This window comes from Apteryx rowi, unplaced genomic scaffold (assembly GCF_003343035.1).
Source record: "Apteryx rowi isolate R43461 unplaced genomic scaffold, aptRow1 scaffold_695, whole genome shotgun sequence".
NCBI classification, from domain to species: domain Eukaryota; kingdom Metazoa; phylum Chordata; class Aves; order Apterygiformes; family Apterygidae; genus Apteryx; species Apteryx rowi.
The window spans coordinates 1-22,455 of NW_020450977.1; the positions used below are offsets into that span (position 1 = coordinate 1).

The 22,455-nt window shown below is 34.8% G+C and overlaps 1 protein-coding gene across 6 annotated transcripts in view; it reads right to left on the minus strand.

The window, feature by feature from the left end:
* Nucleotides 1-3,114: 3,114 nt before the first annotated feature.
* The window catches only part of STRN3 (striatin 3), a 67,108-nt gene continuing 47,767 nt past the window's right edge, over nt 3,115-22,455 (minus strand). For 4 of the 6 annotated variants that reach the window (XM_026086467.1, XM_026086466.1, XM_026086463.1 and 1 more), the window contains 9 exons: nt 20,741-20,874; nt 12,735-12,910; nt 12,557-12,604; nt 11,294-11,415; nt 10,144-10,311; nt 9,728-9,868; nt 8,590-8,697; nt 6,171-6,257; nt 3,115-6,053 (listed from right to left, as the gene is read on the minus strand). In XM_026086467.1, coding sequence (XP_025942252.1) covers nt 5,884-6,053; nt 6,171-6,257; nt 8,590-8,697; nt 9,728-9,868; nt 10,144-10,311; nt 11,294-11,415; nt 12,557-12,604; nt 12,735-12,910; nt 20,741-20,874 — 1,154 coding nt within the window. In that variant the 3' untranslated portion in view covers nt 3,115-5,883. The remainder of the gene's footprint in view (nt 6,054-6,170; nt 6,258-8,589; nt 8,698-9,727; nt 9,869-10,143; nt 10,312-11,293; nt 11,416-12,556; nt 12,605-12,734; nt 12,911-20,740; nt 20,875-22,455) is intronic. The other 2 variants (XM_026086465.1, XM_026086464.1) reach the window with 2 other exon arrangements.

Here is a 22,455-nt window from a genome sequence, read left to right on the forward strand (position 1 = left end):
GGGGAATCTCCTGCTCCACCAACGGTGTGCGCAATCCCCCCCTCACAGTCTCCTTATATGCAATTCCAGCTCCRGGTATATGTGGCACTTCCTGTAACTTCTGCGGTTGCGCCGGCTGTTGCTAGGGGGTCTTCTTCAGCCCTCTGCATTGTGAGTGGTGACCCTCAGGTCACACATATATTTTACAACTTTCGAAGTCGTGCTATATTTCACAGTTGTGTGACATCGCCATCACCATATTAGGCTATCTAAACTAACATTGCCGCTTTGCTATCTCAACTCCCTTATCTCAGGCAGGGTACATGCCCCCACCACAGGATGTAGGATGTTCCCACAGATGTTYCCAAGGCTGTTTCTTACTTTGATGTAACCAATTAGCACACATCACAGTCCAGGATGTTTCAAGGCTGTTTCTCAATTTGATGTAACAAATTAGCACATATCACAACATAGTTGACATTTTTTGTCAGAAAGGAACCCAAGGATAAATCTGCGAAGCATGCGCTGGTGGTATTCTTCTCCCTTCAGGTTAAAGTCTCCCCCGTACATCCAAGACAGAGACACTGTAGAAGCAAATGCTTCTTGATCATGAAATGACATTTATTTTAGGGGGTCCAGTAACTTTTTGAAGGAGAACGTTCTGCTTTAAGGGGATATAAATCTTACCCTATATCTTTTGCAATAAAAATGAACAATTATATAAGCTACATAAAAGTCCATTTTTTTTTAATCATCACTTTTCAAAGAATTAACTCCATTTGTAAAGAACGGGATACTTTTTGACTTACCTACAACAGATATGGCTCCCAATAAAATTCAGTTTAAAAAGAGGCATTTAACCCACACAGCAACTATCTCCAACTATCTTCAACTAGTGTAAGCTCACTATTAAATTCATATCTATAGTCTCATAGTTTTACAAATATATATAAAGACTTACAGCACCGATCCTTTAGACAGGGATTAATTCTGTAGTAAATCCATTGACTTGAATCAATTTAAAAGGAGAGCATCAAACTTCTCACAGCATGTATTAAACAATAGAACACTGCAGATACATGTTTTGTCTTCAGTTGCATGGGGAGTATATTGGTTGCATCTTAATATCTCAAATGGATAATCTAAAGTTGCTACTGGCTATTTTTTAGAGGTTAGTAACTAATACCATGTCAATAGCTCAGATCCCTACTGGTGAACATGAAATGGAGCTATGTGTCAGTAGTAAAGACTGGATAAGACAGTCTTTCTCCAGTTAGAGAACATGCTGTAGATTTGTTGTTGCTCATACAGTAATATATATGGCATTACATACAATCAAAGCAGCAATTCTATTGCCAGATTAAACACGCTAGGACTGCTCATAAACACGGTCAGCACACTAGCATGGTTAACAGTTGGCCTCACCAGTTGTTTTGCTCTAGAAAAATTTGCCCACAACAGAACACTGGACGTGACCTTCCAGGAGGAAATTTTACCATTACCAAATCAAGATGTATGGGAATTATTACATCTAGAGGATTAAAGATCTCCTAATAAAGTTCTAGAACAGGGGGGGGAAAAAAGGCAGCTTATTACACCTGTTCAATTTGATGTGCATGTAAGGAAACTAAACTGTAACTACTTTTAAAGTACACATCAGCAACTTAGTTTACTGTCTTCAGCAGAGAATTTTAGAGCATTGAAGTCAGAGGTTCAGTGATTCCTAAGAATCAAAGCTGTATGACCTAGGCTACTCCACATTGCTTCCTTTTTTTATTACTACAGATCTCTTCATAGTTAAATTAACAACTTCCTTAAACTTTGTAAGTACTCAAAGATTCAATAAAATAATATTTTGTTACTATATGCACGCTTTCAGAAAGTTCAGATGACTTCTCTTACAGGGGCCATTGAGGCATCCAGGTGAAAGGGAGGATAAAAGGAAAGTGTGTTGTCACCCTCTATCAAGTCAGTCAATAGAGCATCAACAGAGGAAGTATTAAATATGGAATGTATACCTTCCTTCATCCTCACCTAAATGTAGCGTTAAAAACAGTTCTAGAACTGTTTTTGCTGAAATATTTTTGTTGAAACGTTTTAAAAAAAAAGAAGTTAGGTACAAAGAACATAATGAAACCAGACACAGCCAAAAAAAAGGTAAAGTCATATTTTCACAGTGTACACCTTACCAGGGAGAAGAAAAAAGCTGCAAGTCATCTCCCCAGCAGTATTAAGTACACCATCTTATTTGGAAGTGTTTAGCATCCCTACAAAAATACCAGTTGCTTATGTGGGAAGCATTTGTTTTTAAGACACCTTTTACGTGATACAGCAGCTAAAAGGGAAGAGCAGTCAACCCTGTGTGACCAGGCAACTTTCCACAGATTTGAGATGGGAGTGCTAGAAAAGCACATAATAGTATGAATAGGCCAGGACAGTGTTATCAGTTTTAAAATAAATCAATAAATATATAATGGGGGAAAACAGACAGCCTACAACACCACATCCTCAAGCCCAGAGTTTTCCCACTAGGAAAATCTACTAGTTATCTCCTGGCAAGGTAAATGAATTCTTCCTAGGACTTCATAATAAGGGATGGCTCTTCATCAGGGTTTATTACATTGCTTTTCTAATGTATTAGACATTTACTCTATATAGACAAGATTCTGGACTACAGAAACCACTCATCCGCTTAAAACAGTTCCTATAATGAACAGCAAGATGGGAGTAAGCCTGTTACATTACCCATACCCTAAGAACAAAGTAATAGTAGATGTACTGTCATACATATTTACATATCTTTCCATTCAGGTTTCAAGTACAATTCCTTTATGTCTCACCCGCAATAGAAGGAAATCAGTCATTCTATTTTTTGTTTTTTTTTAAATGAAAATGGCTATTTTCACAGGATTTTTTTTTTAAACCACTAGTTCTACAGCTCTTCTGTTCTAAGAAACAAATTGAGGTTTTAGAATGTTATACACCACAATAAACTAAACTAAGACTGTATTACAGATTATTGTCAATGCTCAGTAAATGAAGCCTAGCTATAGCATTTGATCCACTATGTATTAGGGCACTAAGATAACAATGAAATTTCAATTAAGGAAAATAAGCAAGTACTTTTGTTTTTACCATTTCAATTTTAATACAATTCCAAAAAAGGTAAATGTTATGCATGGCAATGTTTATTAAACAATCACATTTCATTGAAGCATTAAAATGCAGCAGTCTGGAAAAGCTGCCAGAAACAAAGTTTGGCTYCAAAAAAGGCAATTATGAAATTACTTCCAATAAAATTCAAATACACTCTCTTGTCTGTTGATTAGTTGAATGCTTTAGACTGGAAGGAACAAAAGTGCAAGTCAGCTGAATTTTACTTTCAAAAGTAAAGTCTTAGCGTCCTACAAGTGATTAGTGAAAGGCCTCACCTTGATCTTCATGGTAAAGGAAAAATTTTCCAATTTCTATACAATTAAAATGTACTGTATCACATTTAAAACAATGTAACATTATTAGTAAAACAAAATTCATTTCAGAATATAACTGCAGTATTCGGTCTACCATGGGCATATACTCCTCCCCTTCCCCCCCCTTTTTTAAATCTAATTTGCTTGACATGAGATGATATGAGATACATTCTCACTGCTAAACTGGAAACTTACATGGAACAATACAGTTAGAACCACTTATAGGAACATGTTCCAGGTTAAGGTAATTTATTCCTAAAGACTAATTTTGCATGAAAACCTAAAACTCATTGCAGTATTGTTTCTGCTGATAGGCTTCCAGGAAAGTGGCTCATCACAAGTAGTTGCTAAATGTTCACCTGTAGCTTTGCCTTTTCCAAAAATACTGCACTTCTTACACATCTTCTTTAGTGGAGAGGAAATTCTCGTAAAGAAATGGATAAAGGTTCATAGATCACATTTGACACAGACAAATTTTAAGCATATAAAAATGAATGAGTATTTCTAGATTCAAAACAATGAGGCAGTAGCAGTTCGAAATAAAATGAGGGTACCTTTTTGGTTCCTAACTCACTCAACAATCACCTCATATACACAGATAGCTGAAAATCACTGTGATTACCTTTCTATAAAGGCTCTACAAACACATCAGCAATTTTCAAGTTGTTCTTGTAAAGAAGAGCTTTAAAAATATTGTGGAAACATGTTCTTATATGTGGGTGCTGCTGCTTGAAACTGAACAGTTTGTTGACATCCAGACAACTATTACAATTTTCCAAAAGCAAAGCAGCTTGCAAGTATAATAAACAAATGATCATTTTGCTATGATTAATTTAGATCTAATTTGGTAACTTGTAGAATGACACTTTTAAACTGTGCAACACAAAATAATGTAGCCAACAGTAACATACAGGTACACCATTTAATATTTATTATATGCATTTTATATACATTATTTTTCAACAGCTGTACTTTTGCTATGTGGTACAATCTTAAAAATTTGCTGATTCATAGTTTGTAAAACAGAAACCTTACAAAACTCATCAAAACTCGCAAACCGATCAGAAAAGTTTTGTGGAAGACTAGAAAAAATACTTTATTGTATTAATCATGCATTACACAAACAAAATCTTTAGTTACACCATAAACTGAAGCACATCTGAAAATAAAATAAAAGCAGGGAATAACTAGTTCAAACACAGCAGATTTATGAATCTTGAATCAACTACTTTTGTATTCTATTTGAAACGCAAATAAAAATATTTTTCACTCCAAAAGTTCTGAAACAAGATTGTTTTTTGGAATCAACTCCACTCCAGTACTTAACCAGAGGAAAAAAGAAATTCTTGGTTTGCAACTTTAGAATTATGAAATGTCCCATTTTTCGTCTATTTTAGACTGTTCAAAGAGTGCCATAATAGATATACARGGCCCTTTAACACACTACATAAAAGGATATAAAGACCAACAAAAAGTGAAATAAATAACAATAGGCCATTAGCAAGATGGGTAATCCTTGATAAATAAACTCGTAAATACAGTAAGATGTACAAAATATCACATAGTGATAGGATGCCAAGATTTTTTTTTTTTTTTCAAGAGTTCATCGGGGGTGTTAACCCCTCTGTGTTTCATTTGAACACACTTTACAGTCCTTTATTTATGAAGACAGTTATGCGATGATGATGAATTAGCATCCTTATGCAAGGACTTAGCTGAGCTGTATTAGGCAAAAGAAGGGAAGAGTGTGGTTACACGGCAGCGGGTCAGTGAGATCTCTGTGTTTTAGGGTTCTATAATGCAGAAAAACATTATCAATACAATCTTGAGCACTGTTGTGACAGGCTAAATATATAAAAAGACTTATAAAAACTAGAATTTTATCCAAACATTTTGTGCAACTAATGCTAAAATATTTTAAGTTAAATTTCATTTTTTTTTAAAGCAAAATAAAAGTTTAAAAGGGGAATCTGTGGCATTCAACTGATAAACAGAAGATTACTAAGAGATGAAAAGAAAGCTACTCTTGGAGCTCACTTCCCCCCACAAGAGCACCACATTCCTAAACCTAAGGCAGCACACAGAGTCCAAAATAAAAGTCTTCTGTAAGATCAGACTCCACGTTTGCTTAAAGACACCTAAAGAACAGACATACGCTCAGTTCATATCCAGTCAAGGCTACAAATACTGTTTTTCTTTTTTTTAATTTTATTTTGCCCCTCCCCCCCAAATACAGTAATTACAGTTAAATGAATGAGCCTGACATTATTCAAGATGTGGTGACTTTTCACCAACTTAAATCTGCCCCACATAAGAGCCTTCACCCAGGCAGATCAGATGTAGTGTCTTATTGGTAACCTTATCATTGACGGCAGTGACGCATTCCCTCTTTTTTGTCCAAACAGACCTGCTATTATGACGCAGGTTTGTTATGTCACACAAATACTTTGGCAAGGGCATCAGCTCCTGCACTGGCAATATATGCTTTTGATGGATGAAATGCTACATCATAAATTGATTCATCCAACTTTTTCCTATGAGCTGTTATTTCTTGCACACATGTCTTGCTGTCCAAATTCCATAATCTAATGGAACAATCATGGCCTGTTTGGGGGAGAGAAAAATAGGGGGGGAGCAAAGTTAGATTTTTTTTAAAGACACGTTAATGCATCATAAAAGCAAAATCTATACAGCATACACAATATTAAAAAAAACCCTTACTTCCAGACATTAAATAGATTCCATTAGGATCTACAGCTAGACTTGTGACAGCATCCAAGTGCGCAACCATAGAATGGATCATTTTACCTAAAAGCAAAATAAACAGTGAATTTCCTGTGAAGAAGTATTTTTAAATAATATTCACATTAAATGTTCAATGCAATATAAAATAACACACTTATTTAGATTCCAAGGATATCTGAATGTTACAATTCTATTATAAATTATTAAGTTTCAACTGCAGGCTCTTGTATAAACATGTAAAAGACAACTTTCAAAGAGGCATTCACATTATAAGCACTCTCTTTATCCATCTGGCACCTTTACTGTAGCAAGGGCATGAAGACCAATCCTAAAATGACTGGGTGATGACCTAAATTCTTAGTCCATTAAAGGTTCCAGTATCTGCCCACTAGGATGCAGCGTTGACAGGCCTCATAAAAGCAGATTTACTGAGTCATACCAAAGGTCCATCTAAACTTGTCATTGCTGGGAGAGCAGTGATTAGTGAATGACCAGGGAAGAAAATAAAAACATGGCAACTGTAAGTGATACTTGCCACAAATATTCTCCAGCCTCTAATAATTTACAGTTCAGTTCTGTCATGAACAAGAGGGGTTTTCTCTGCATTCAATTGCTCTTAACACATTTCTTTTCAGTGATCTTCCCCATTTTTTCCTGGACACTATACCATCCGTTAGCATCTTATGACAACAAGTTCCAAAGCTTAACTGCACATTATGTGAAGAACCACCTCTTTCTTTTTTGAACCTGCCCCCTGTTGGGGGTGTCACCTGAACCTCAGTTCTAATATTGGAAAACACAGCTAATAACAAATCCTATAAAACTATGACTAACATGAAAAAGGTATACCATCTCTGCTCAATTGTCTCTTTTCCTGAAGAATCTTAGCATATTTAGTCATTCCTCGTCTAGAAGCTACTGAAGATCTCTGATTTTTTTTTAAAACTATACTCTGAACCATTTTGATTTGACTTTTTTTTTTTTTTTTTTGAGATGAGGGCGATTACAATAACACAGAGCATGCATGTGGAAACACCAGGAATTCATACAAAGGCATTACCAGTGATTCTTTAGTTGTTTATTCCTTTACTTCCTCCTAACGTTCACTTTCATTGTACTTTTTTGACTAAGTACTCAACTGACATTTTCATCCAACCTTTTCTTGTAACTCCAAGGTCTTGTCTTAAGTAGTAACAGTAGGCTCAGTGTTTATGAAGTTTCTTTTTTCACCTATGCATTGATTACATATATCTACACTGAATTAAATTTGTCCACTCTCAGGCTATTAAGACCCACAGTTCTTCACAGTCAGCCTTCACCTTTACTATCCTGAATCAAGGAACATCAGTAAACTGCCAACATAATATATCCTGTTGAGATCATTCACAGTAGGTTGAACAATATCCATTACTGATCCATCCAGGACCCTAAAGGTAATTTTTGTGTGTCACAAACTGAACATTTACCTCCATCTTCTGTTTCCTGTCTTTGACCCATTATTTATTCATGAAGATTTTTCTTCTTATTCCACAACTTTGTTTCTTTAAAAGCCTTTGGTAATGAATTTTAATTTCAAGACAATCACTTCAACACAGTGGACACAATTCAAATGCATACATTCACAGCAGGTGAGAAGAGAAAAAAAATAATGTCTTCCCTTTTTGCTAAATAGATGAATAAAATGCCTAAAACATAGGCTGTTGTAGGTGTTCTTACTGAAAGTTAATTAAGTACTTAAATATTTTATTTTATTTTATTAAATTTTGCTAGGATAACATGCAGGAGGTGACTCATGAAGAATAGAAAGTTGATGTTCTTGTAACTATTGCAACTTTTTGTCATGACAGGCTGTGCATTTTTTTCCTATAYGCTTTTTCAGTTTCTCTTTTCAAGAACTGCTTCTGTTTTATAAACTTAATTAGCAGATTAAGTTTAACACGAGCTTCTATGACTACAATGAATTAAGGGCCATTCTTTGCCCAAACAGGTAATAAGTAATGATCTTTACTACTGACAGCTGAAAAACATAACTGATATATACTCAAGAGTTAAAAGCATGGGAATTGTGAAGGCCGGAAGAGAAAGTCAGAAATATTCTATAAATTAGCACTTGGCTAATTTAAGAGGACCTTCTTGTCCCTCACAATCATCTCTGCCTGTTTTGAGAGTGTACTTTCTGGTTGCTGAGGTCAATGCAAGGGTACCATTATTTCACACAAAAGGTACTGAAGAAGTTTATATCTTACAGTTATGAAAAGTTCTCTTTTATGTAAAACTATAGCAATAAATCAAAGTCTTGATCAACAGTAAGTTTTGAACAAATGGATTCTCCCTGTGACCATTCAGATTTACTTTGAACACATTCACACATGCAAATTAGATTCTTTACCCTTACCCGTTTTGTTGTCAAAAAATTTGATGTGCCTATCTTCGTGAGCTGTAATAGTCACAGGAAGCGTGGGATGACTTACTACCCTGTTAATATGGTTATTTGATTGTACACCTGAAAGTAAACAAACATGTATTTTCATCTGCCTTAAAGGAAGGGTAAAAGTTAAAATGAGAACTATTTATCATTACACTCTAAGCTTACTACATTAACTAAAATTACATAAACAACACTTTAGGAAGCACATTCATAAATCCCACAAGAAATGAGTGACAGCTTCCTGCCTTATAGAATGGGGACAAAGCCAGGTATACTCTAGTCAATGTACTRTAAGATTAAAGCTGCACAAGTGGTTTATACACATGAAAGATACTTGAGAGAGATGGAAAAGCTACCTCTAATACACCTTTTACATAGTTTTGTAATATGCGTCAAAGTGTTTTTATAAGCCATTTAGTACTGTAYGTATTAACACTAAGCGAACTGGACTAATGGGGGGGAGGGGGGAAGAGAAGAGGAGGAGAGAGCTGGGGGAGAAACAAATTCTCCCCTTGCATTATTTTTCAGATCTTATTTCAAAGAGAAGAATGACCAGAAACAGAAGCCTTCACTTTTATAGGTAAAAGAAAATGCAGCTTGGAAGAAAGCTCCTCTGTTTAGAATCTCATCAAATATATGGAATTTTCAACAATGAGCTACCTCTTTGTACCACCTTATTGGTATTGACAGAATTTCTAATCTTAAATGCTCCATAGGAGAGAGTGTGTAATCACAGCCTGCACAGAATTCTGCACTGCACTAATCTTCTGCTTAATCCACTTCCTATTTCCTTGTCTTAATATCTTCCATATCATAGCTATATAGCAAAAACTCTATTTTAGTATTCAATTCAAACAATTACATCTTGAGAAAGCTTAGCTTAGAGAACAAAAACTGTTGCTTCCACTGTGTCTGTAACTGCTTTTAAATACACAGTTCTCAACCATGTCAGTTCCAAACATCTTTAAGTGTCTAACCAGCTTAAATTTAAGATGAGGAATTGTGTAATGCAGAAGTCAAAATTTTTCTTTTAATTACATATAGTAAAATTTGGATAAAGGTACCTCATCTAAGATGGATATTTAAAATGAAGAGCTTCACTTACCAGATTCTATCTGTGATGAAAGCATTACAACAGATTGTGATGTTTCTAAATCATAAATGACTGTGCTGCCAGTGTTAAAAGATGTAACCATATGTGCAGGGTCACAACCTATAAAGTCAACTGATGTAGGTATTCCATGCTCTAAAAAGTGAAAAAAAAAAAATCTTTAGAAAGACTGAAACACTTTTGAAATTCTTAACAGGTTTTAAATATTTGTTTTATACTCATACATTACTGAAGAAATTAGCTCCCTCTTTTAGAGTAAAGCTGCAGCACCAGGATTATCCTTTTAAAAGATCTTTTACCTTTAGTACTGTTATCTAGTTTTGATAAACAGAGATAACAAATCTAGACTCTTCCTCAGTTGTGTCATAACAGATTTTCAAAAAAAAAAAATTTTAATTGCAAAAGCTTACCCTTCTCTCCATTGTAAGTGCAAATACAGGGCATTTTTTCTGGTGGATTCCATAATCTAATAGTGCCATCTGCTGAACAAGATAGTAAGTGATTCTTTATACCACTGTAAGCAAGACCCCAGACTGCATCTGTGTGAGCAATTAATGTGCCAGCTAGAACGTTTGGCTCTGGAAAGAGAAGTTAAAAAGTGAAGTCTTTTTGATGAAGAAACCTTAAATTAATATTTCTTACACTGAGATATAAGTTAAGTACCACACAAAACAGTTTCCATATATTACAATATTCATTATTAATCTATCATTCTGTCCATCTGTGATCTAACAATCAGTTAATTGTAACCCTATACCTATCCTGTAAATRTCAGTAAGGGAAAAATCTAAACAACCACCAAAACATTCAGCGTCAATGAGACTTCTGGACCAACTGGAATGCAAATAAAAAATTGGATCCAACACAGGTGCTTCTGCATGAATTTGTTTTACTTAAATATAAATATCTTAAACTCCCAAGCAGAATGGTCCACTACAATGCACATTTTAAACAAGTCAACACTTAATGAATAATATTGCCATATTATTCCCCAGAATTGTTTTAGAGAACTTAACGGCTTCATTGGTACAGACCTAGCTACAATGAGGAAGTAAGATGTCAACATTTATATAGCTTGCTGGCAAGTCAAATTTGCAGACTGACAGCTCCCTCAATCATTTGTTGAAATAACATATTAAAAAAAAAGAAAAAATTAAAAAAAAAAATAAAAAAAGGACCCCCCCCAATAACGGTAACTCCCCCAAACTAACCAAAATTAAGTTAGATCACATATTATTTGAAAAGAAACAGTCCTTCCCAGGGTGTTTCCAAGAGGCACTTGCTTCTTCCCTCCAAATTTACCATCCTAAAGATGCCTGGTCACAGCCTTTCCTCTATACCTGATGCAAAACCTCTAAAGCAGTCAGCTTTCCATGTTCCAGAGCTACTAAAACACTGATGCCTACTGCTGTTTGTACTCAGTGTACTCTGCTGACACAAAGACATGCGCTCAAAAGCTCTCAGGGACCCTAAGAGCAAAACAACATTATTTCTCTTGTGGAGCAGGGAAACGCATCCTTTTCTTTCAAAAGAATTATTTCAAACATAAAAGATACTTACCATAGGTATCATATGGGTCCACATTAGGGCTAGGCATATTCCACCACTGAATGGTGGCATCAATACCACCACTAAAACACTGTTCTCCGTTAGAACTAATTGCCAATGACAATACAGGTCCACTATTGGGAGACAAAGAAAAAGCAGTATATTGATACTGCCTATGGTATAGCAGTGAAAAGTTGACTATCTACTTTGAAAATAGAACAATAAAGCAAGTCAGTACATTGTTTCTCTGAAAAAATTTCACCTTCGAAAAATAGTACAAAAAATTTTAAATCTTTTACAATTTGATTAAATAGCACCCCCCCAAATTCTAAAGAAATCATTGCTTTAAAATCTTTATGAAGACTCAATAAGTCAAACAAACCTGTACTAAAATATTCATAACAAATCTAACTAAAATTATCCAAATTCAAGCAATTCAAAGAATGCAGAAGTATTTCTCAGAAACAACAGAAGCTACATCTACAAAGGGTGAGTTTTTACAATGCAGCTATGCCAATCTAATAGCTAACTGTGTCGAAACAAGTGGTTCCAGCCCCCTTCAAGCTATTCATTTTCTCATCCTCTTTTAGGTATCAATGAGCACAAGCAGTATCACAAAGCAAACAGCAGATCTACTCCTTTGGACACCTAGTTACTAAAGGCAGACTTAACTGTATTGTAAAATCATACCCCAGAAATTAGATGGCCAGCTAATTTGACAGGCCATGCTCAGGGTATAATATAAGGGAGTTGACTGACGACTTGTTGTTTAAGTGCAAATGAGCAAACTAGAAATACCTATTTGAAGCTGGTGAACAGGGGTTGAACCCACTCTGCATTCAGCCAATGTTTTCTCCCCACTGATGACTGCATCTGTACTTTTCATTTCTCAGACACCTATATCTGAAGATTACTACATAAAAATATCTATTAAAATGTCACCTTATTTATCTCCTTTAATAAACTATTTAAGTATACTTTATAGATTGTATATTAAACCAGTCTTCAAGACATGGGCTTTGCTCAGGTCATTTCATTGTCATCTTCTACAACCTCCCCTTCCCACATTTGCCATTTCCTACTGTTCTTGTTCTATCTTGGACTGTGCACTTCATTACAGCAGCTCAGTAATTACTTGTTTTCATAAAGTATCACAGACTTTGTCTATATGATATGAAAAATATAATAAATTTGTGGCTTTTAAGCAGAGGTGTTTTATGAATCCATGAGATACAGCAATACATTTATCAAGCATTAATTCCATCAAACACTTACATGTGGGCCCTAAATGTGTAGATAGGTTCTACATCTAACGAGGCACTCCTGAAAGATAAAGAGGAAAAGTCTTTATACCAGGGGGAGAGAGATCTACTGAAAAACTCTAAAAAAAAATTTAAGAGTTTAATCAATTGCAGAGGCATTTAAAGCACAACTGGTACACCCATACACTTACTTTTTGGCAGGAACTGTTTTCTGCAAATTCCAAAGTTTTAGAGTATGGTCCTCAGAGGCTGTAATCAGCACAGGCTCTACAGGATGAAAAGCTAATGCCCGCACTCCATCAAAATGACTGCGTAGCGTATACTTAGGGTTCCATGTCTTTCGGAAGGCATCTTTATTAGCTGGCAGCTTTAAAAAGTAAAAAAGGAGTAATTGTATCTTGGGTTTAAAAATACGTATAATATGTACACACTTGAAAAATCAGAGGAAAACACAATTTTTTTTGATTCAGCTAATACATGTTTAACCTTGAAATCTGCATCTATCTATATGTATCTATATATCTGTCTCTGGAAGGCAAGGTATGCTGCAAGCTTTTTTCTACTGTAGTAGTTTCTTTTGCTCTTTTGGAGTTTAATGTTGAATATACAAACAAGAAGCCTTGATTTTCAAAAAAATGGTTTTAATCCTGTCATGCAATGATACTTTCATTCTTTTTCCCTAAAGAAAGATGCAGGTTTCATTTCTTATCATGTTCTCTGCACCCATGGAAGAGATTACAACTGTCAAAAGTTCATTTATCACTTAAACATAATAAAAATAAGCTTCAGGTTATAACTAGTGAGTGGTGATCTTCAGATGAATAACTCGATTAAGAATGACAGGAAACAGGAAGCAAACTTAATTCTTGAATACTTCTAAATGTTAAGACATGTACAGAGTAATAGTTAACCCAAATCTTAATATACATTTATCACAGTTTCAAACTTAACATTAAATATAAATATTATCTGAAAGCCTTTCATGTTTTAAATATATCTGTAAAGCAATAATTTAAATACTATGTAAAGCAATATATACAATCCTTACATTTATATATTATGAAAATCCAATTTGTACTCTTAACCTAAAGACCATATAGACTAAAAGACAAGTTAGCACTGCTTAATATTAATACCAGACAGTTCACAAAGAAGTTGTCAGAAAACCTTAAACTCTTCTAGTGACTGCAAGGGAGACTAATTCAGAGCTCTGAATTAATATCATGGGGAGAGAGTGGAGAAGCCCCTTCAAAGACTACCTCCCACTTGTCTTAAACCTCTATCATAAGGAGAACTGTATGTGTAGGTACTTCTCTCTTCCTCACAAGTAATCATACAGGGAGTTTAGAAAACAGACTTTAGGAAGATACCAAAAACTAGCCAGCTAAGAATGAGGGGAAACTAATGCTATCCTCTGCTTTACACACTTTAATCTATTCACCACATATTTGTTAAAGCAGTTCTCAACTGTAAGCAGGAATCTCTTTCAGTATCCTGAGCTACTTTACTTATAGTAATACTGTAAGCAGATTAAAATCTCCCATATCTAATCAAAACTTGGTACCCTGTAACTGCCAAAACTTAAGACTATTAAAATATATATATAATCTATATATCAGCTCATAACATATGCTATAATAACTATTCTATTCTTAAGCCAAATCCCTTTCCTGGACTGAATTACCATTACTCACTCAAACTAAACTTAATWCTATCCAATCAAAATAAACAAAAAAGCTCAAACAACAATAAAATTTCCTGTTCAAAATTACAGATGTGTAGAGAGTTTCTTCTTCCTTATATAAGTTTTTTGGCATAGTTTGCACTTAGGCAAAATTTCAGATCAAGCAACAGAAACTTGTTATACCAGACGTATAACCTGGGTAATTTTTTTTCTTTTAAATACCAAGCAACAGATATATTTCATAACAAAATAGTTTGTTTCCAGTCTCTGCTCTCCACAATATACTGAATACTGCAATATTTTTAAAGTTATTTAGAACTACACTGCATATAATATTCAAGCTTCACAAGAAGAAGAATCATTTTTTGTTTCAGAGACTGCAGTGGAATTCTGGAGATCTGCGCTAAACTTAAATATGCTGTCCTGGATGGAGTCTGTAATTCACCTCCCTAAGTCTAAAATGGATAGAGGAAAAAAAGGAAGTATTTTTCTATTTAACAGTTTCTCAACATTTTTAGAATATATTCACCCACTGGCTAACCCATATTGCCTCATACTTATGTGGTGATCTAGGGTTTAGAGAAGTTAAAGCCAAACATCTGAAAAAGCAATGGCTAATTATAGCACATGCTGTTATGTCCCAGATTGGAGAGAAGCAGATGATTCTTTGGATGTGATGAGCATCCACAACACATTTTGACTTCAGTTACAGCTGTGATGAACAATCATTCAAAAAAAACTCAAAAAAAACAAAACCAAAAAACACTAGGATTGAATATAGTGTTCATTATTTTCAAGAAAAAGAGCTCATTAATTTATTTTTATTTTTAAGGAATATGGCTGTTGCAATGGTAATTTAGATCTTAGCAGTTCAGAGGAATCTGGTAAAATGTAAGGTAGAATTCAGATTTTCACAGATATCATCAAAAGCCTCAAGATCTTTCTTCCTGCCATCTCTACTTCAATTTCTACAACTGTTACGAGTTGTGTCTTAAAGATGCATCATCCTGATTTCTCATTTGAAGCTTTTCCACATATGATATGAAGCAAAGGTCTTACGGAGTTGAGTACCAAAACACTTAAAAACAAGGTACATTACCTATCTTAACTATGACTTTACAACCTCGATGTTTTTAAAATAGACTTGCAAATTTTGTTTCTTTTAGAAAACACCACCATGTACAGCTTCCTAAAAATCTAGTTACACATTTTTGTATAGTTTACTTTGGTTTAATTCTTACAATCCATCCTTCTAATTCTTACTACAGTCAACGAAACAATTAAGGTATCTTCTTAGTAAGGATCTCAACTCCCCCTCCCCTCAAAACAGTAGAATAATTGTATTTCCAAAGATACATCTAAGAAAAACAGTCACAGTCAGAGGACTTGGAAAAGGAATCTGTTGATTACAAAGGACATGTAAGATCCAGGATAGGGCAGGGATCAAATGGAAAAAGTAAGAAATAAGCTGCAACGCTGTATATCAATGTTTCAAAATATGACAAGTCAACACCATCTTAAAACAGGAGGCATGGGCAACCTGTACCACTACATCCTAATGTTCCATTCTAAATGCCAAAAACCAAAGTCACRGGAGGGTAAAGACTACAGAACTATACAGCTTCACTAGCTCGTGCTCTCTTTTTTCTAAGTTTCTACGGATATTACAAAAGAGGACTAAGAGGGATCAGCTGAAGCACTGATCCCAGTCCCTTATCACCAAGCAGCCAAATATTAGATACTTAAAATAGATGGTCTACAAAACAAACAAAAAGTAACAAAAAACCCACAACCAAAAGCTTTCTTTAGGTCAGGACACAAAAACACTTTACATTCCCCTCCCCCTCCAAACCCACACAGAATCTGCTTAAACTTAGAGCAAAATAAAAAAAGCAAACAACCACCCCTAAACCTTACCATACAGCACCAGAAAATGCAGAAGGGATTAGAGGAACTATCAAAATGTCTGAGACATGCCTGCATTAGTAAGTTTGTTGGATGGAAATGCTAAAGTAGCACTATAAATTGGACAAAACCCCACGCAACTTAAAAGCAAGTAAAGCCCAATTTATAATACTTGCCTAAGCTAACCTAAATAAATATCCCTTCCTTTTTTGCCTTTTGTTTGTTTGTATGGGAACACAGGGAAGTAACCTACCTACTCACTCTGCCTTACAAACCACCAGTGAACCAGGCTGAAAGAAACTGCACTTGAGGAAGGCAAAGCTAAAAGACAGCATGTCAAGGAGGGAAGTTCTTCCTGGCCCCTGCAGGCACCAGACTCCTTACAGCAGAGGAAGGAGACTTCTGTAAACCCAGCCTCTCTCTTTTCCTGACTAACCCAATCGCTCACAGCAAACACATGACACGAGAAAGCAATAATTAGTAATCATAATTTAATGTCTTTTAATCATTTAATTAATTGATAATATCATGACTTCGGAGAGTTTGGGATTTTTTAGATGCTCTCGAAAATGAGGACTTTGAGTTTCAGAGCCAATCCTACAGAAGAAACTTACCACTACCACAGAATGAAGCTATGGAATCCAAGAATTGAACATGCAAGTTGAAGTATTTGATTTATTAATAATGTTATTTCCTCAGGGTACCAAGAGCAACATGCACTGAGATAAATATAAAGACCTAGATATTGAAAAAGACATGACTTTAGATGACCGTACTGTATTTATTACAGGATTCACCATTAACTGACTAGTATTGTGGAAGAGTCGTACATTAAATCATTCCCATACAGAAAAATGTTCAACTACAATTTAAATTCTAAAGATTTAAAACTTAATATCCTTCCTGTCTACACATCCTCCCCCCTTTTCAGAATACAACACTCAGCAAGCCGTGATATGTAAAAAATAATGGAACACTTTTTTTTTTTTGGTTCAAACCTAAAATATTTGAAGAACACACAATTACTGCCAGCAAAACACAAGAAGTGAGAATTTTAAATGGCTTGTTTAGAGGAGATTAGATTAACATCAGCTGCTTATCTGCGGACTTACTGGAAAAGGAAGTGGCTTCAGCTACAGGTAGAAACTGAGACATGGCCTCATTACACTCCAGATATACAGTTATGTGGAAATAACTTCAGAATTTGAGAGTGCTGAAGGAATTTCAGCGCTATGAATTTCAGTCTCTTCAGCTCTACAACAGGATGAACATTACCCTCTTTTTAAATAAAGAGCTACCAACAAACTACTACTATTTGGTGAAAGAGCAGCACGATCTGGTCAGAGGTAGCAAAAGTCATACTCATTACTTATTTCTATCCTTTATTTTCTGTATCAGCCAGATACTAATGCATGAGATAACCTCTCTTCTCCAAGACCAAGCTGTAATTAAGAGCCTTTAATGAAGAGTCTTAATGAGAGATTTTGAAAATCCAACTACACTGAAGCAACTAAATCATTTGCATCTACAGGATCACTTGACCCTTTCAAAGAGCTCTGACAGATTTGTGAGGCATTATCTTCCTTTGCAAATTCCTTATTAGCTCAAGCAGTATTTCATACTTGCATATTTATCACTTCTATTCTCTGCTTTAAGTTTCCCAGGAGCACAGGCAACTTTACTGTCTGGATGAAATCTGAAGCTCTATGCTACACAGCTCTTTGCAAATACAAACTGAACTGTCAGCTCTGCCACAAACATCACCAATTCTCCCAAACAGTTTGATCAGCTGGTGTCAATTAAATCACTGGTTGTAATGCTTCCCGAGTTTGCCTTTACTCAGCTGTAAATACTCATTCTCTTGGAATAAACACAATGGCTATACATTTTTAATGCAGAAGCTATACTTTACAGAAGAGAAAAAACACATATTGCCAAGTTGCAATGGTGTAGCTGAATATAATATTTTCCTCAAAACCAGTCTTGCTTCTGAAAGTCTCTCAAAGGCTGTTCTCTACAGACCAACTTTTCCTATAATACTAGGGTTCTTGAAGGAGATAGCACAAATTCCTTCTTTTACATCAAAGACATTATTGCAATACTTTTAGCATTCAAAGAAGGATGGCATACTTTGCCATTATGGCATCAAAATATATTAGTGATTGCAGTATTATGATCTAATATACATCTACCTCAGTATCAGTCTCTGACAGTAGCCAAAGGCAGTCAAAAATGCCTAAGAAAGAGTACAAGATCAGTGCTGTTTCTTCTCGCCATTCTTCCAGACTTCCATCATTTCAGTCCAGGAACTTCTAGGACCTTCTATGCATTCAGTAATTCTCAATGGCGAGATGATTGGAGAACAACAAATAATGATCTGTAATAGCGATATGGCATATTCTTCTGCTACTGGAGTTGTACAGATATTTGAATATGTGCTATGAAATGTGATTGATAATCATTCTTATGACACTAAATAACAGCCAGCCAAGAATGAAGCCATTCAAAATATAATAACATGGACCAATCCTGCCCTAAGGGTCCCCATACTTAGTGTTCACATATTTACTGCCCAGCATACAGGTTGACTCGGGATTTTGGCAAGTAGGAGGGAAGAAGGGTGTTTAACAGATATTTCAGATTGTTAAAAGGAAAGAGAATGAGAAAATTCTGTGGTTAGAGCCCATCTCATAAGACTAACTTGTCACACYACCTTTACAATCTTAATGCAGGGCAAGTATGACTGACCCAACAGACCCCAGCACTCCTAACTTCTGAACTCTGGAATGGGACAGACAATGCAGCTGCAAAACAACCTGTGATCTAATCCCGCAATCACAACTGCCTCACTACAGAAAGTTTACCACTTAATTTTTTCCACATGTCTCTCTCACCATCAGTAAAATAGGAGTAAAAAAAAAAAAAAAAGTCAACTGAGAATTCTCATTCAGAAGCTTGATTTGGGATTTTGAACTGCTTAAAAAAACAAAAAACAAAATGCTGACTTGTATGAGGAAATTTAAGTCAAACTTTTCTTAATTATTAGATGAAGATACAAACAGGAGCACTTAAAATTAACCATGCAAATAAATATAACACTGTGTGAGAAACTGGTTCRATTTCATAATTCCCAGTGGAATTTAGTAAAGGTTAAGAGCATTGGCTTGCCACTAATTCTGGATGCTTCAAATTTAAGCTGCTTTAAAGCATTTTACATCAAAGTTACTGAATAAACTTTTCTTCAAATTCCACTTGTTCATAGCTATCATCAAAACTTTACAAAGTACTGTGATAATTTCCTTTAACATTGCACAAGATTCTGTGATATCTTGTGATAAATATGCAAGTCTGCCACATTTTATCTGTAATTATACAAGAGATTGGACAGAAGGCAAAATCCTAAGTTAGATACAAAATAAGAGCTGAAATTGAACTCTGACATAAAATTCTTATCTGATTTCTCAGAAGTATTATGTCATTTGAAATGAAACAGGCACTCTGAACTTCACTGTTAACACCACCATGTATTATAAAAATGCAGGGAAATCAATTTTTAATCTTGTAATACTCTAAATCTATCTATGAATGCACCTAAAAAAAAAAGGAAAACTATTTTATTCATTTTTATACAGTCCAGTAATAGAAGCAGGTACAGTTAATGTTTTAGTTTGTTATTCGGGGGAAAATAACTGTGCAGTGTAACACCCTGCAATAAAGGAGAAATTTAGGTATTTATACTTACTTTATTACAGTAATTAATATTTCTACCAATTACAAATACTGAAGGACTATTATGCTTAAATAAAAGATACATAGTCAAAGAACTTTGAGACCCTGGAATTATTTCTTCATTTTGCAGATTCCAAGATACTATGAAAAATCACTAGGAATGGTTTTCAATACAAACACAGTGTATCTAACTTGAAAAGTTAAGAAAGTTAAAAAATAAAAAGACACTGAGGTATCTTACAAACAAAAGTCACAAGAAGTTTTAAATATGCTACAACATGCAAGACTTACCTGAACATTTTCCTAACCAGCCATCGAACATTAATAGCTAATGAAAAAATTCATAATAAAAACACTACTGGTAGTAGCTTAGTGAAAACTGTAAGAAGAATCTCTGAACGCTCTGGATTATAATAAAAATACACCCCAAAAAGTTTACATCTGAAATATACTACAATATATAGTCTGTGCTGTTAACACTACTTAAACAAAGGGGAGAGCAAAGAAATAAGTTAATATCAATATTTGTGCTTTATGTCATGTCTTTCAACATTCCACTTCAGTGTATAGTTCCCATTTTTGTTTAAACAATTCATGCTAAGAGATCAATGCTCATTTTATTTATGTCACAACACAACCCCCCAGGGGAAGAATCTGAATGAAATTATTTAAGTAAAAAATAAACAAGTTGTCTTACTTAATTCTGATTACCCAATTTAGTGCATTCGCAAGGTGCTCCCTCCTCCTCCCAAGTAATAGTTTTTAGTACTAAAYTTCTGTCCTCAAAGTCTGCAATGTTCAGGGTGGGGAGAGAGGGGACCCAACTATCACAGATTAGATTAAACTGTATAAAGAATTTTAAAATAAAATTGCACTTACATCATAACTATAGTCTGCATCATTTGTTACTGTCAAGTCTGCAAGGTCTCCAAGGCCCAGAACACTTAACAAAACATCATCAGAACCCATAATAAATGACTTGCCTCCTCCAGATGGAAACGTTATTGGCTCAGCTACAAAGAACAAAACAGTTTCTTTAAGTCTCAATGTAATAATTCAAACTTTGATGAAAAACTGCATTATTCATCACTTAAAAGCAAAGCAGAATTTAAAACTGAACTTGTATGCACTATATATTGACCCAGGTAAAAAAGAGAGCACGACTACATGCACACATGTGCAAACACACACACATATTAAATACACAATTCTTACACTCATTTGATTTCAACATACTTTACACAGGAGTTCAATATCACCAACAATTTTATACATGCAAAAGGGTCACAAGAATGAAGTGACTTCACTGATGTCACTCCACAGTGCCACAGAAAAACTAAGTCCCAGATCTCCAAATAGTCAGTTAAATACTTCGCTCACTACACCATGCTGTCTCCCTTCTATCTATTTGCAAGTAATTCTCTGCGCTTCATACTAGCCAAATATCCTTGCATGAGAAAGTATTTTTATCTCTCAGGCTTAAGGCCCCCGGAAAACCTCTTCTCTACTTCGGCTTTTTTAGATCAAAAAAATAAAAACGTCTGTTTTTCGTGAAACCCTTCTCTGACTTTCTCAGCATAATTTTGAATWCTAAAAGTTTAAAAATATACTCAACTGAAATTTATCTTAGCTAGCTACATCTTCCCAAAATTAAAATGTAACATTTTCATTAATTCTCATTTAGTGTGTAATGAATAAGAACGTCATGTAACCATTCATTCTGAATTCACATCTGAATAATAAAGTTTCAAACATTCACCCATAGTCTTTACATGCTTCAACAATCCTTTATACCTCTTTCTTCTATACCTACAAATAATAACAATTTAGCAGTGAGGTATCAGAATAAGGGCTCAAGTATTTTAATACTCTGGCATATTGTTAGAAGCTGCTTTTATTTATTAGTATTCTTTTTTTATGCAAGAATTGGGACACTTGATAAGCAAAGTACCTTAGACTAACTTCAGCTAAGCATGACCTTTAGTTAAGTAGGAACATCTGAGAAATGTTAAATTTTGTTTGACATCTTTTAATATTAAAGTTGTTTTACTTCTGGATTTCACTGATCCAGAATATAGAGTATTTTAATGCCACCTCTTGATTCTAATCCCCTCAGAGAAAACGAGAAACCCACAGAAAATAAGGCTTCCAATTCTGAAAAAAATGTCCCTATCTTGTTTGGAAATGTTACATAAGACAAAAAATAAAAGGACTAATAATCAACACATTCCTTTTTTGAACATGCATCTTTATCATACTATGCTTGACACTATCTGAATGGTAACTCAGTCATGTTCCACACCACTAAAAGAAAAGCGACTAAGACCAAGTGTCAAGTATAGATGCCTGATATCATCACTATGGCAGAGGTGCRCAAAGAAGAGCCAACACAGCTAGATCAACAGAAAAACTTTAATGCAGACAAAAGAGCATTTCTCAAGAATAAAACAAACTCTAATGGTTGAAAATTACTGCACTATTAAAAAATGCAACCTTATTAGTACGGACAGCATTCCCAATAAGAATAAAGAATACTCTTCCTATAAGTGCCTGAAAAGAACAAATAATATTCTAACTTCACACCATCACCTCTA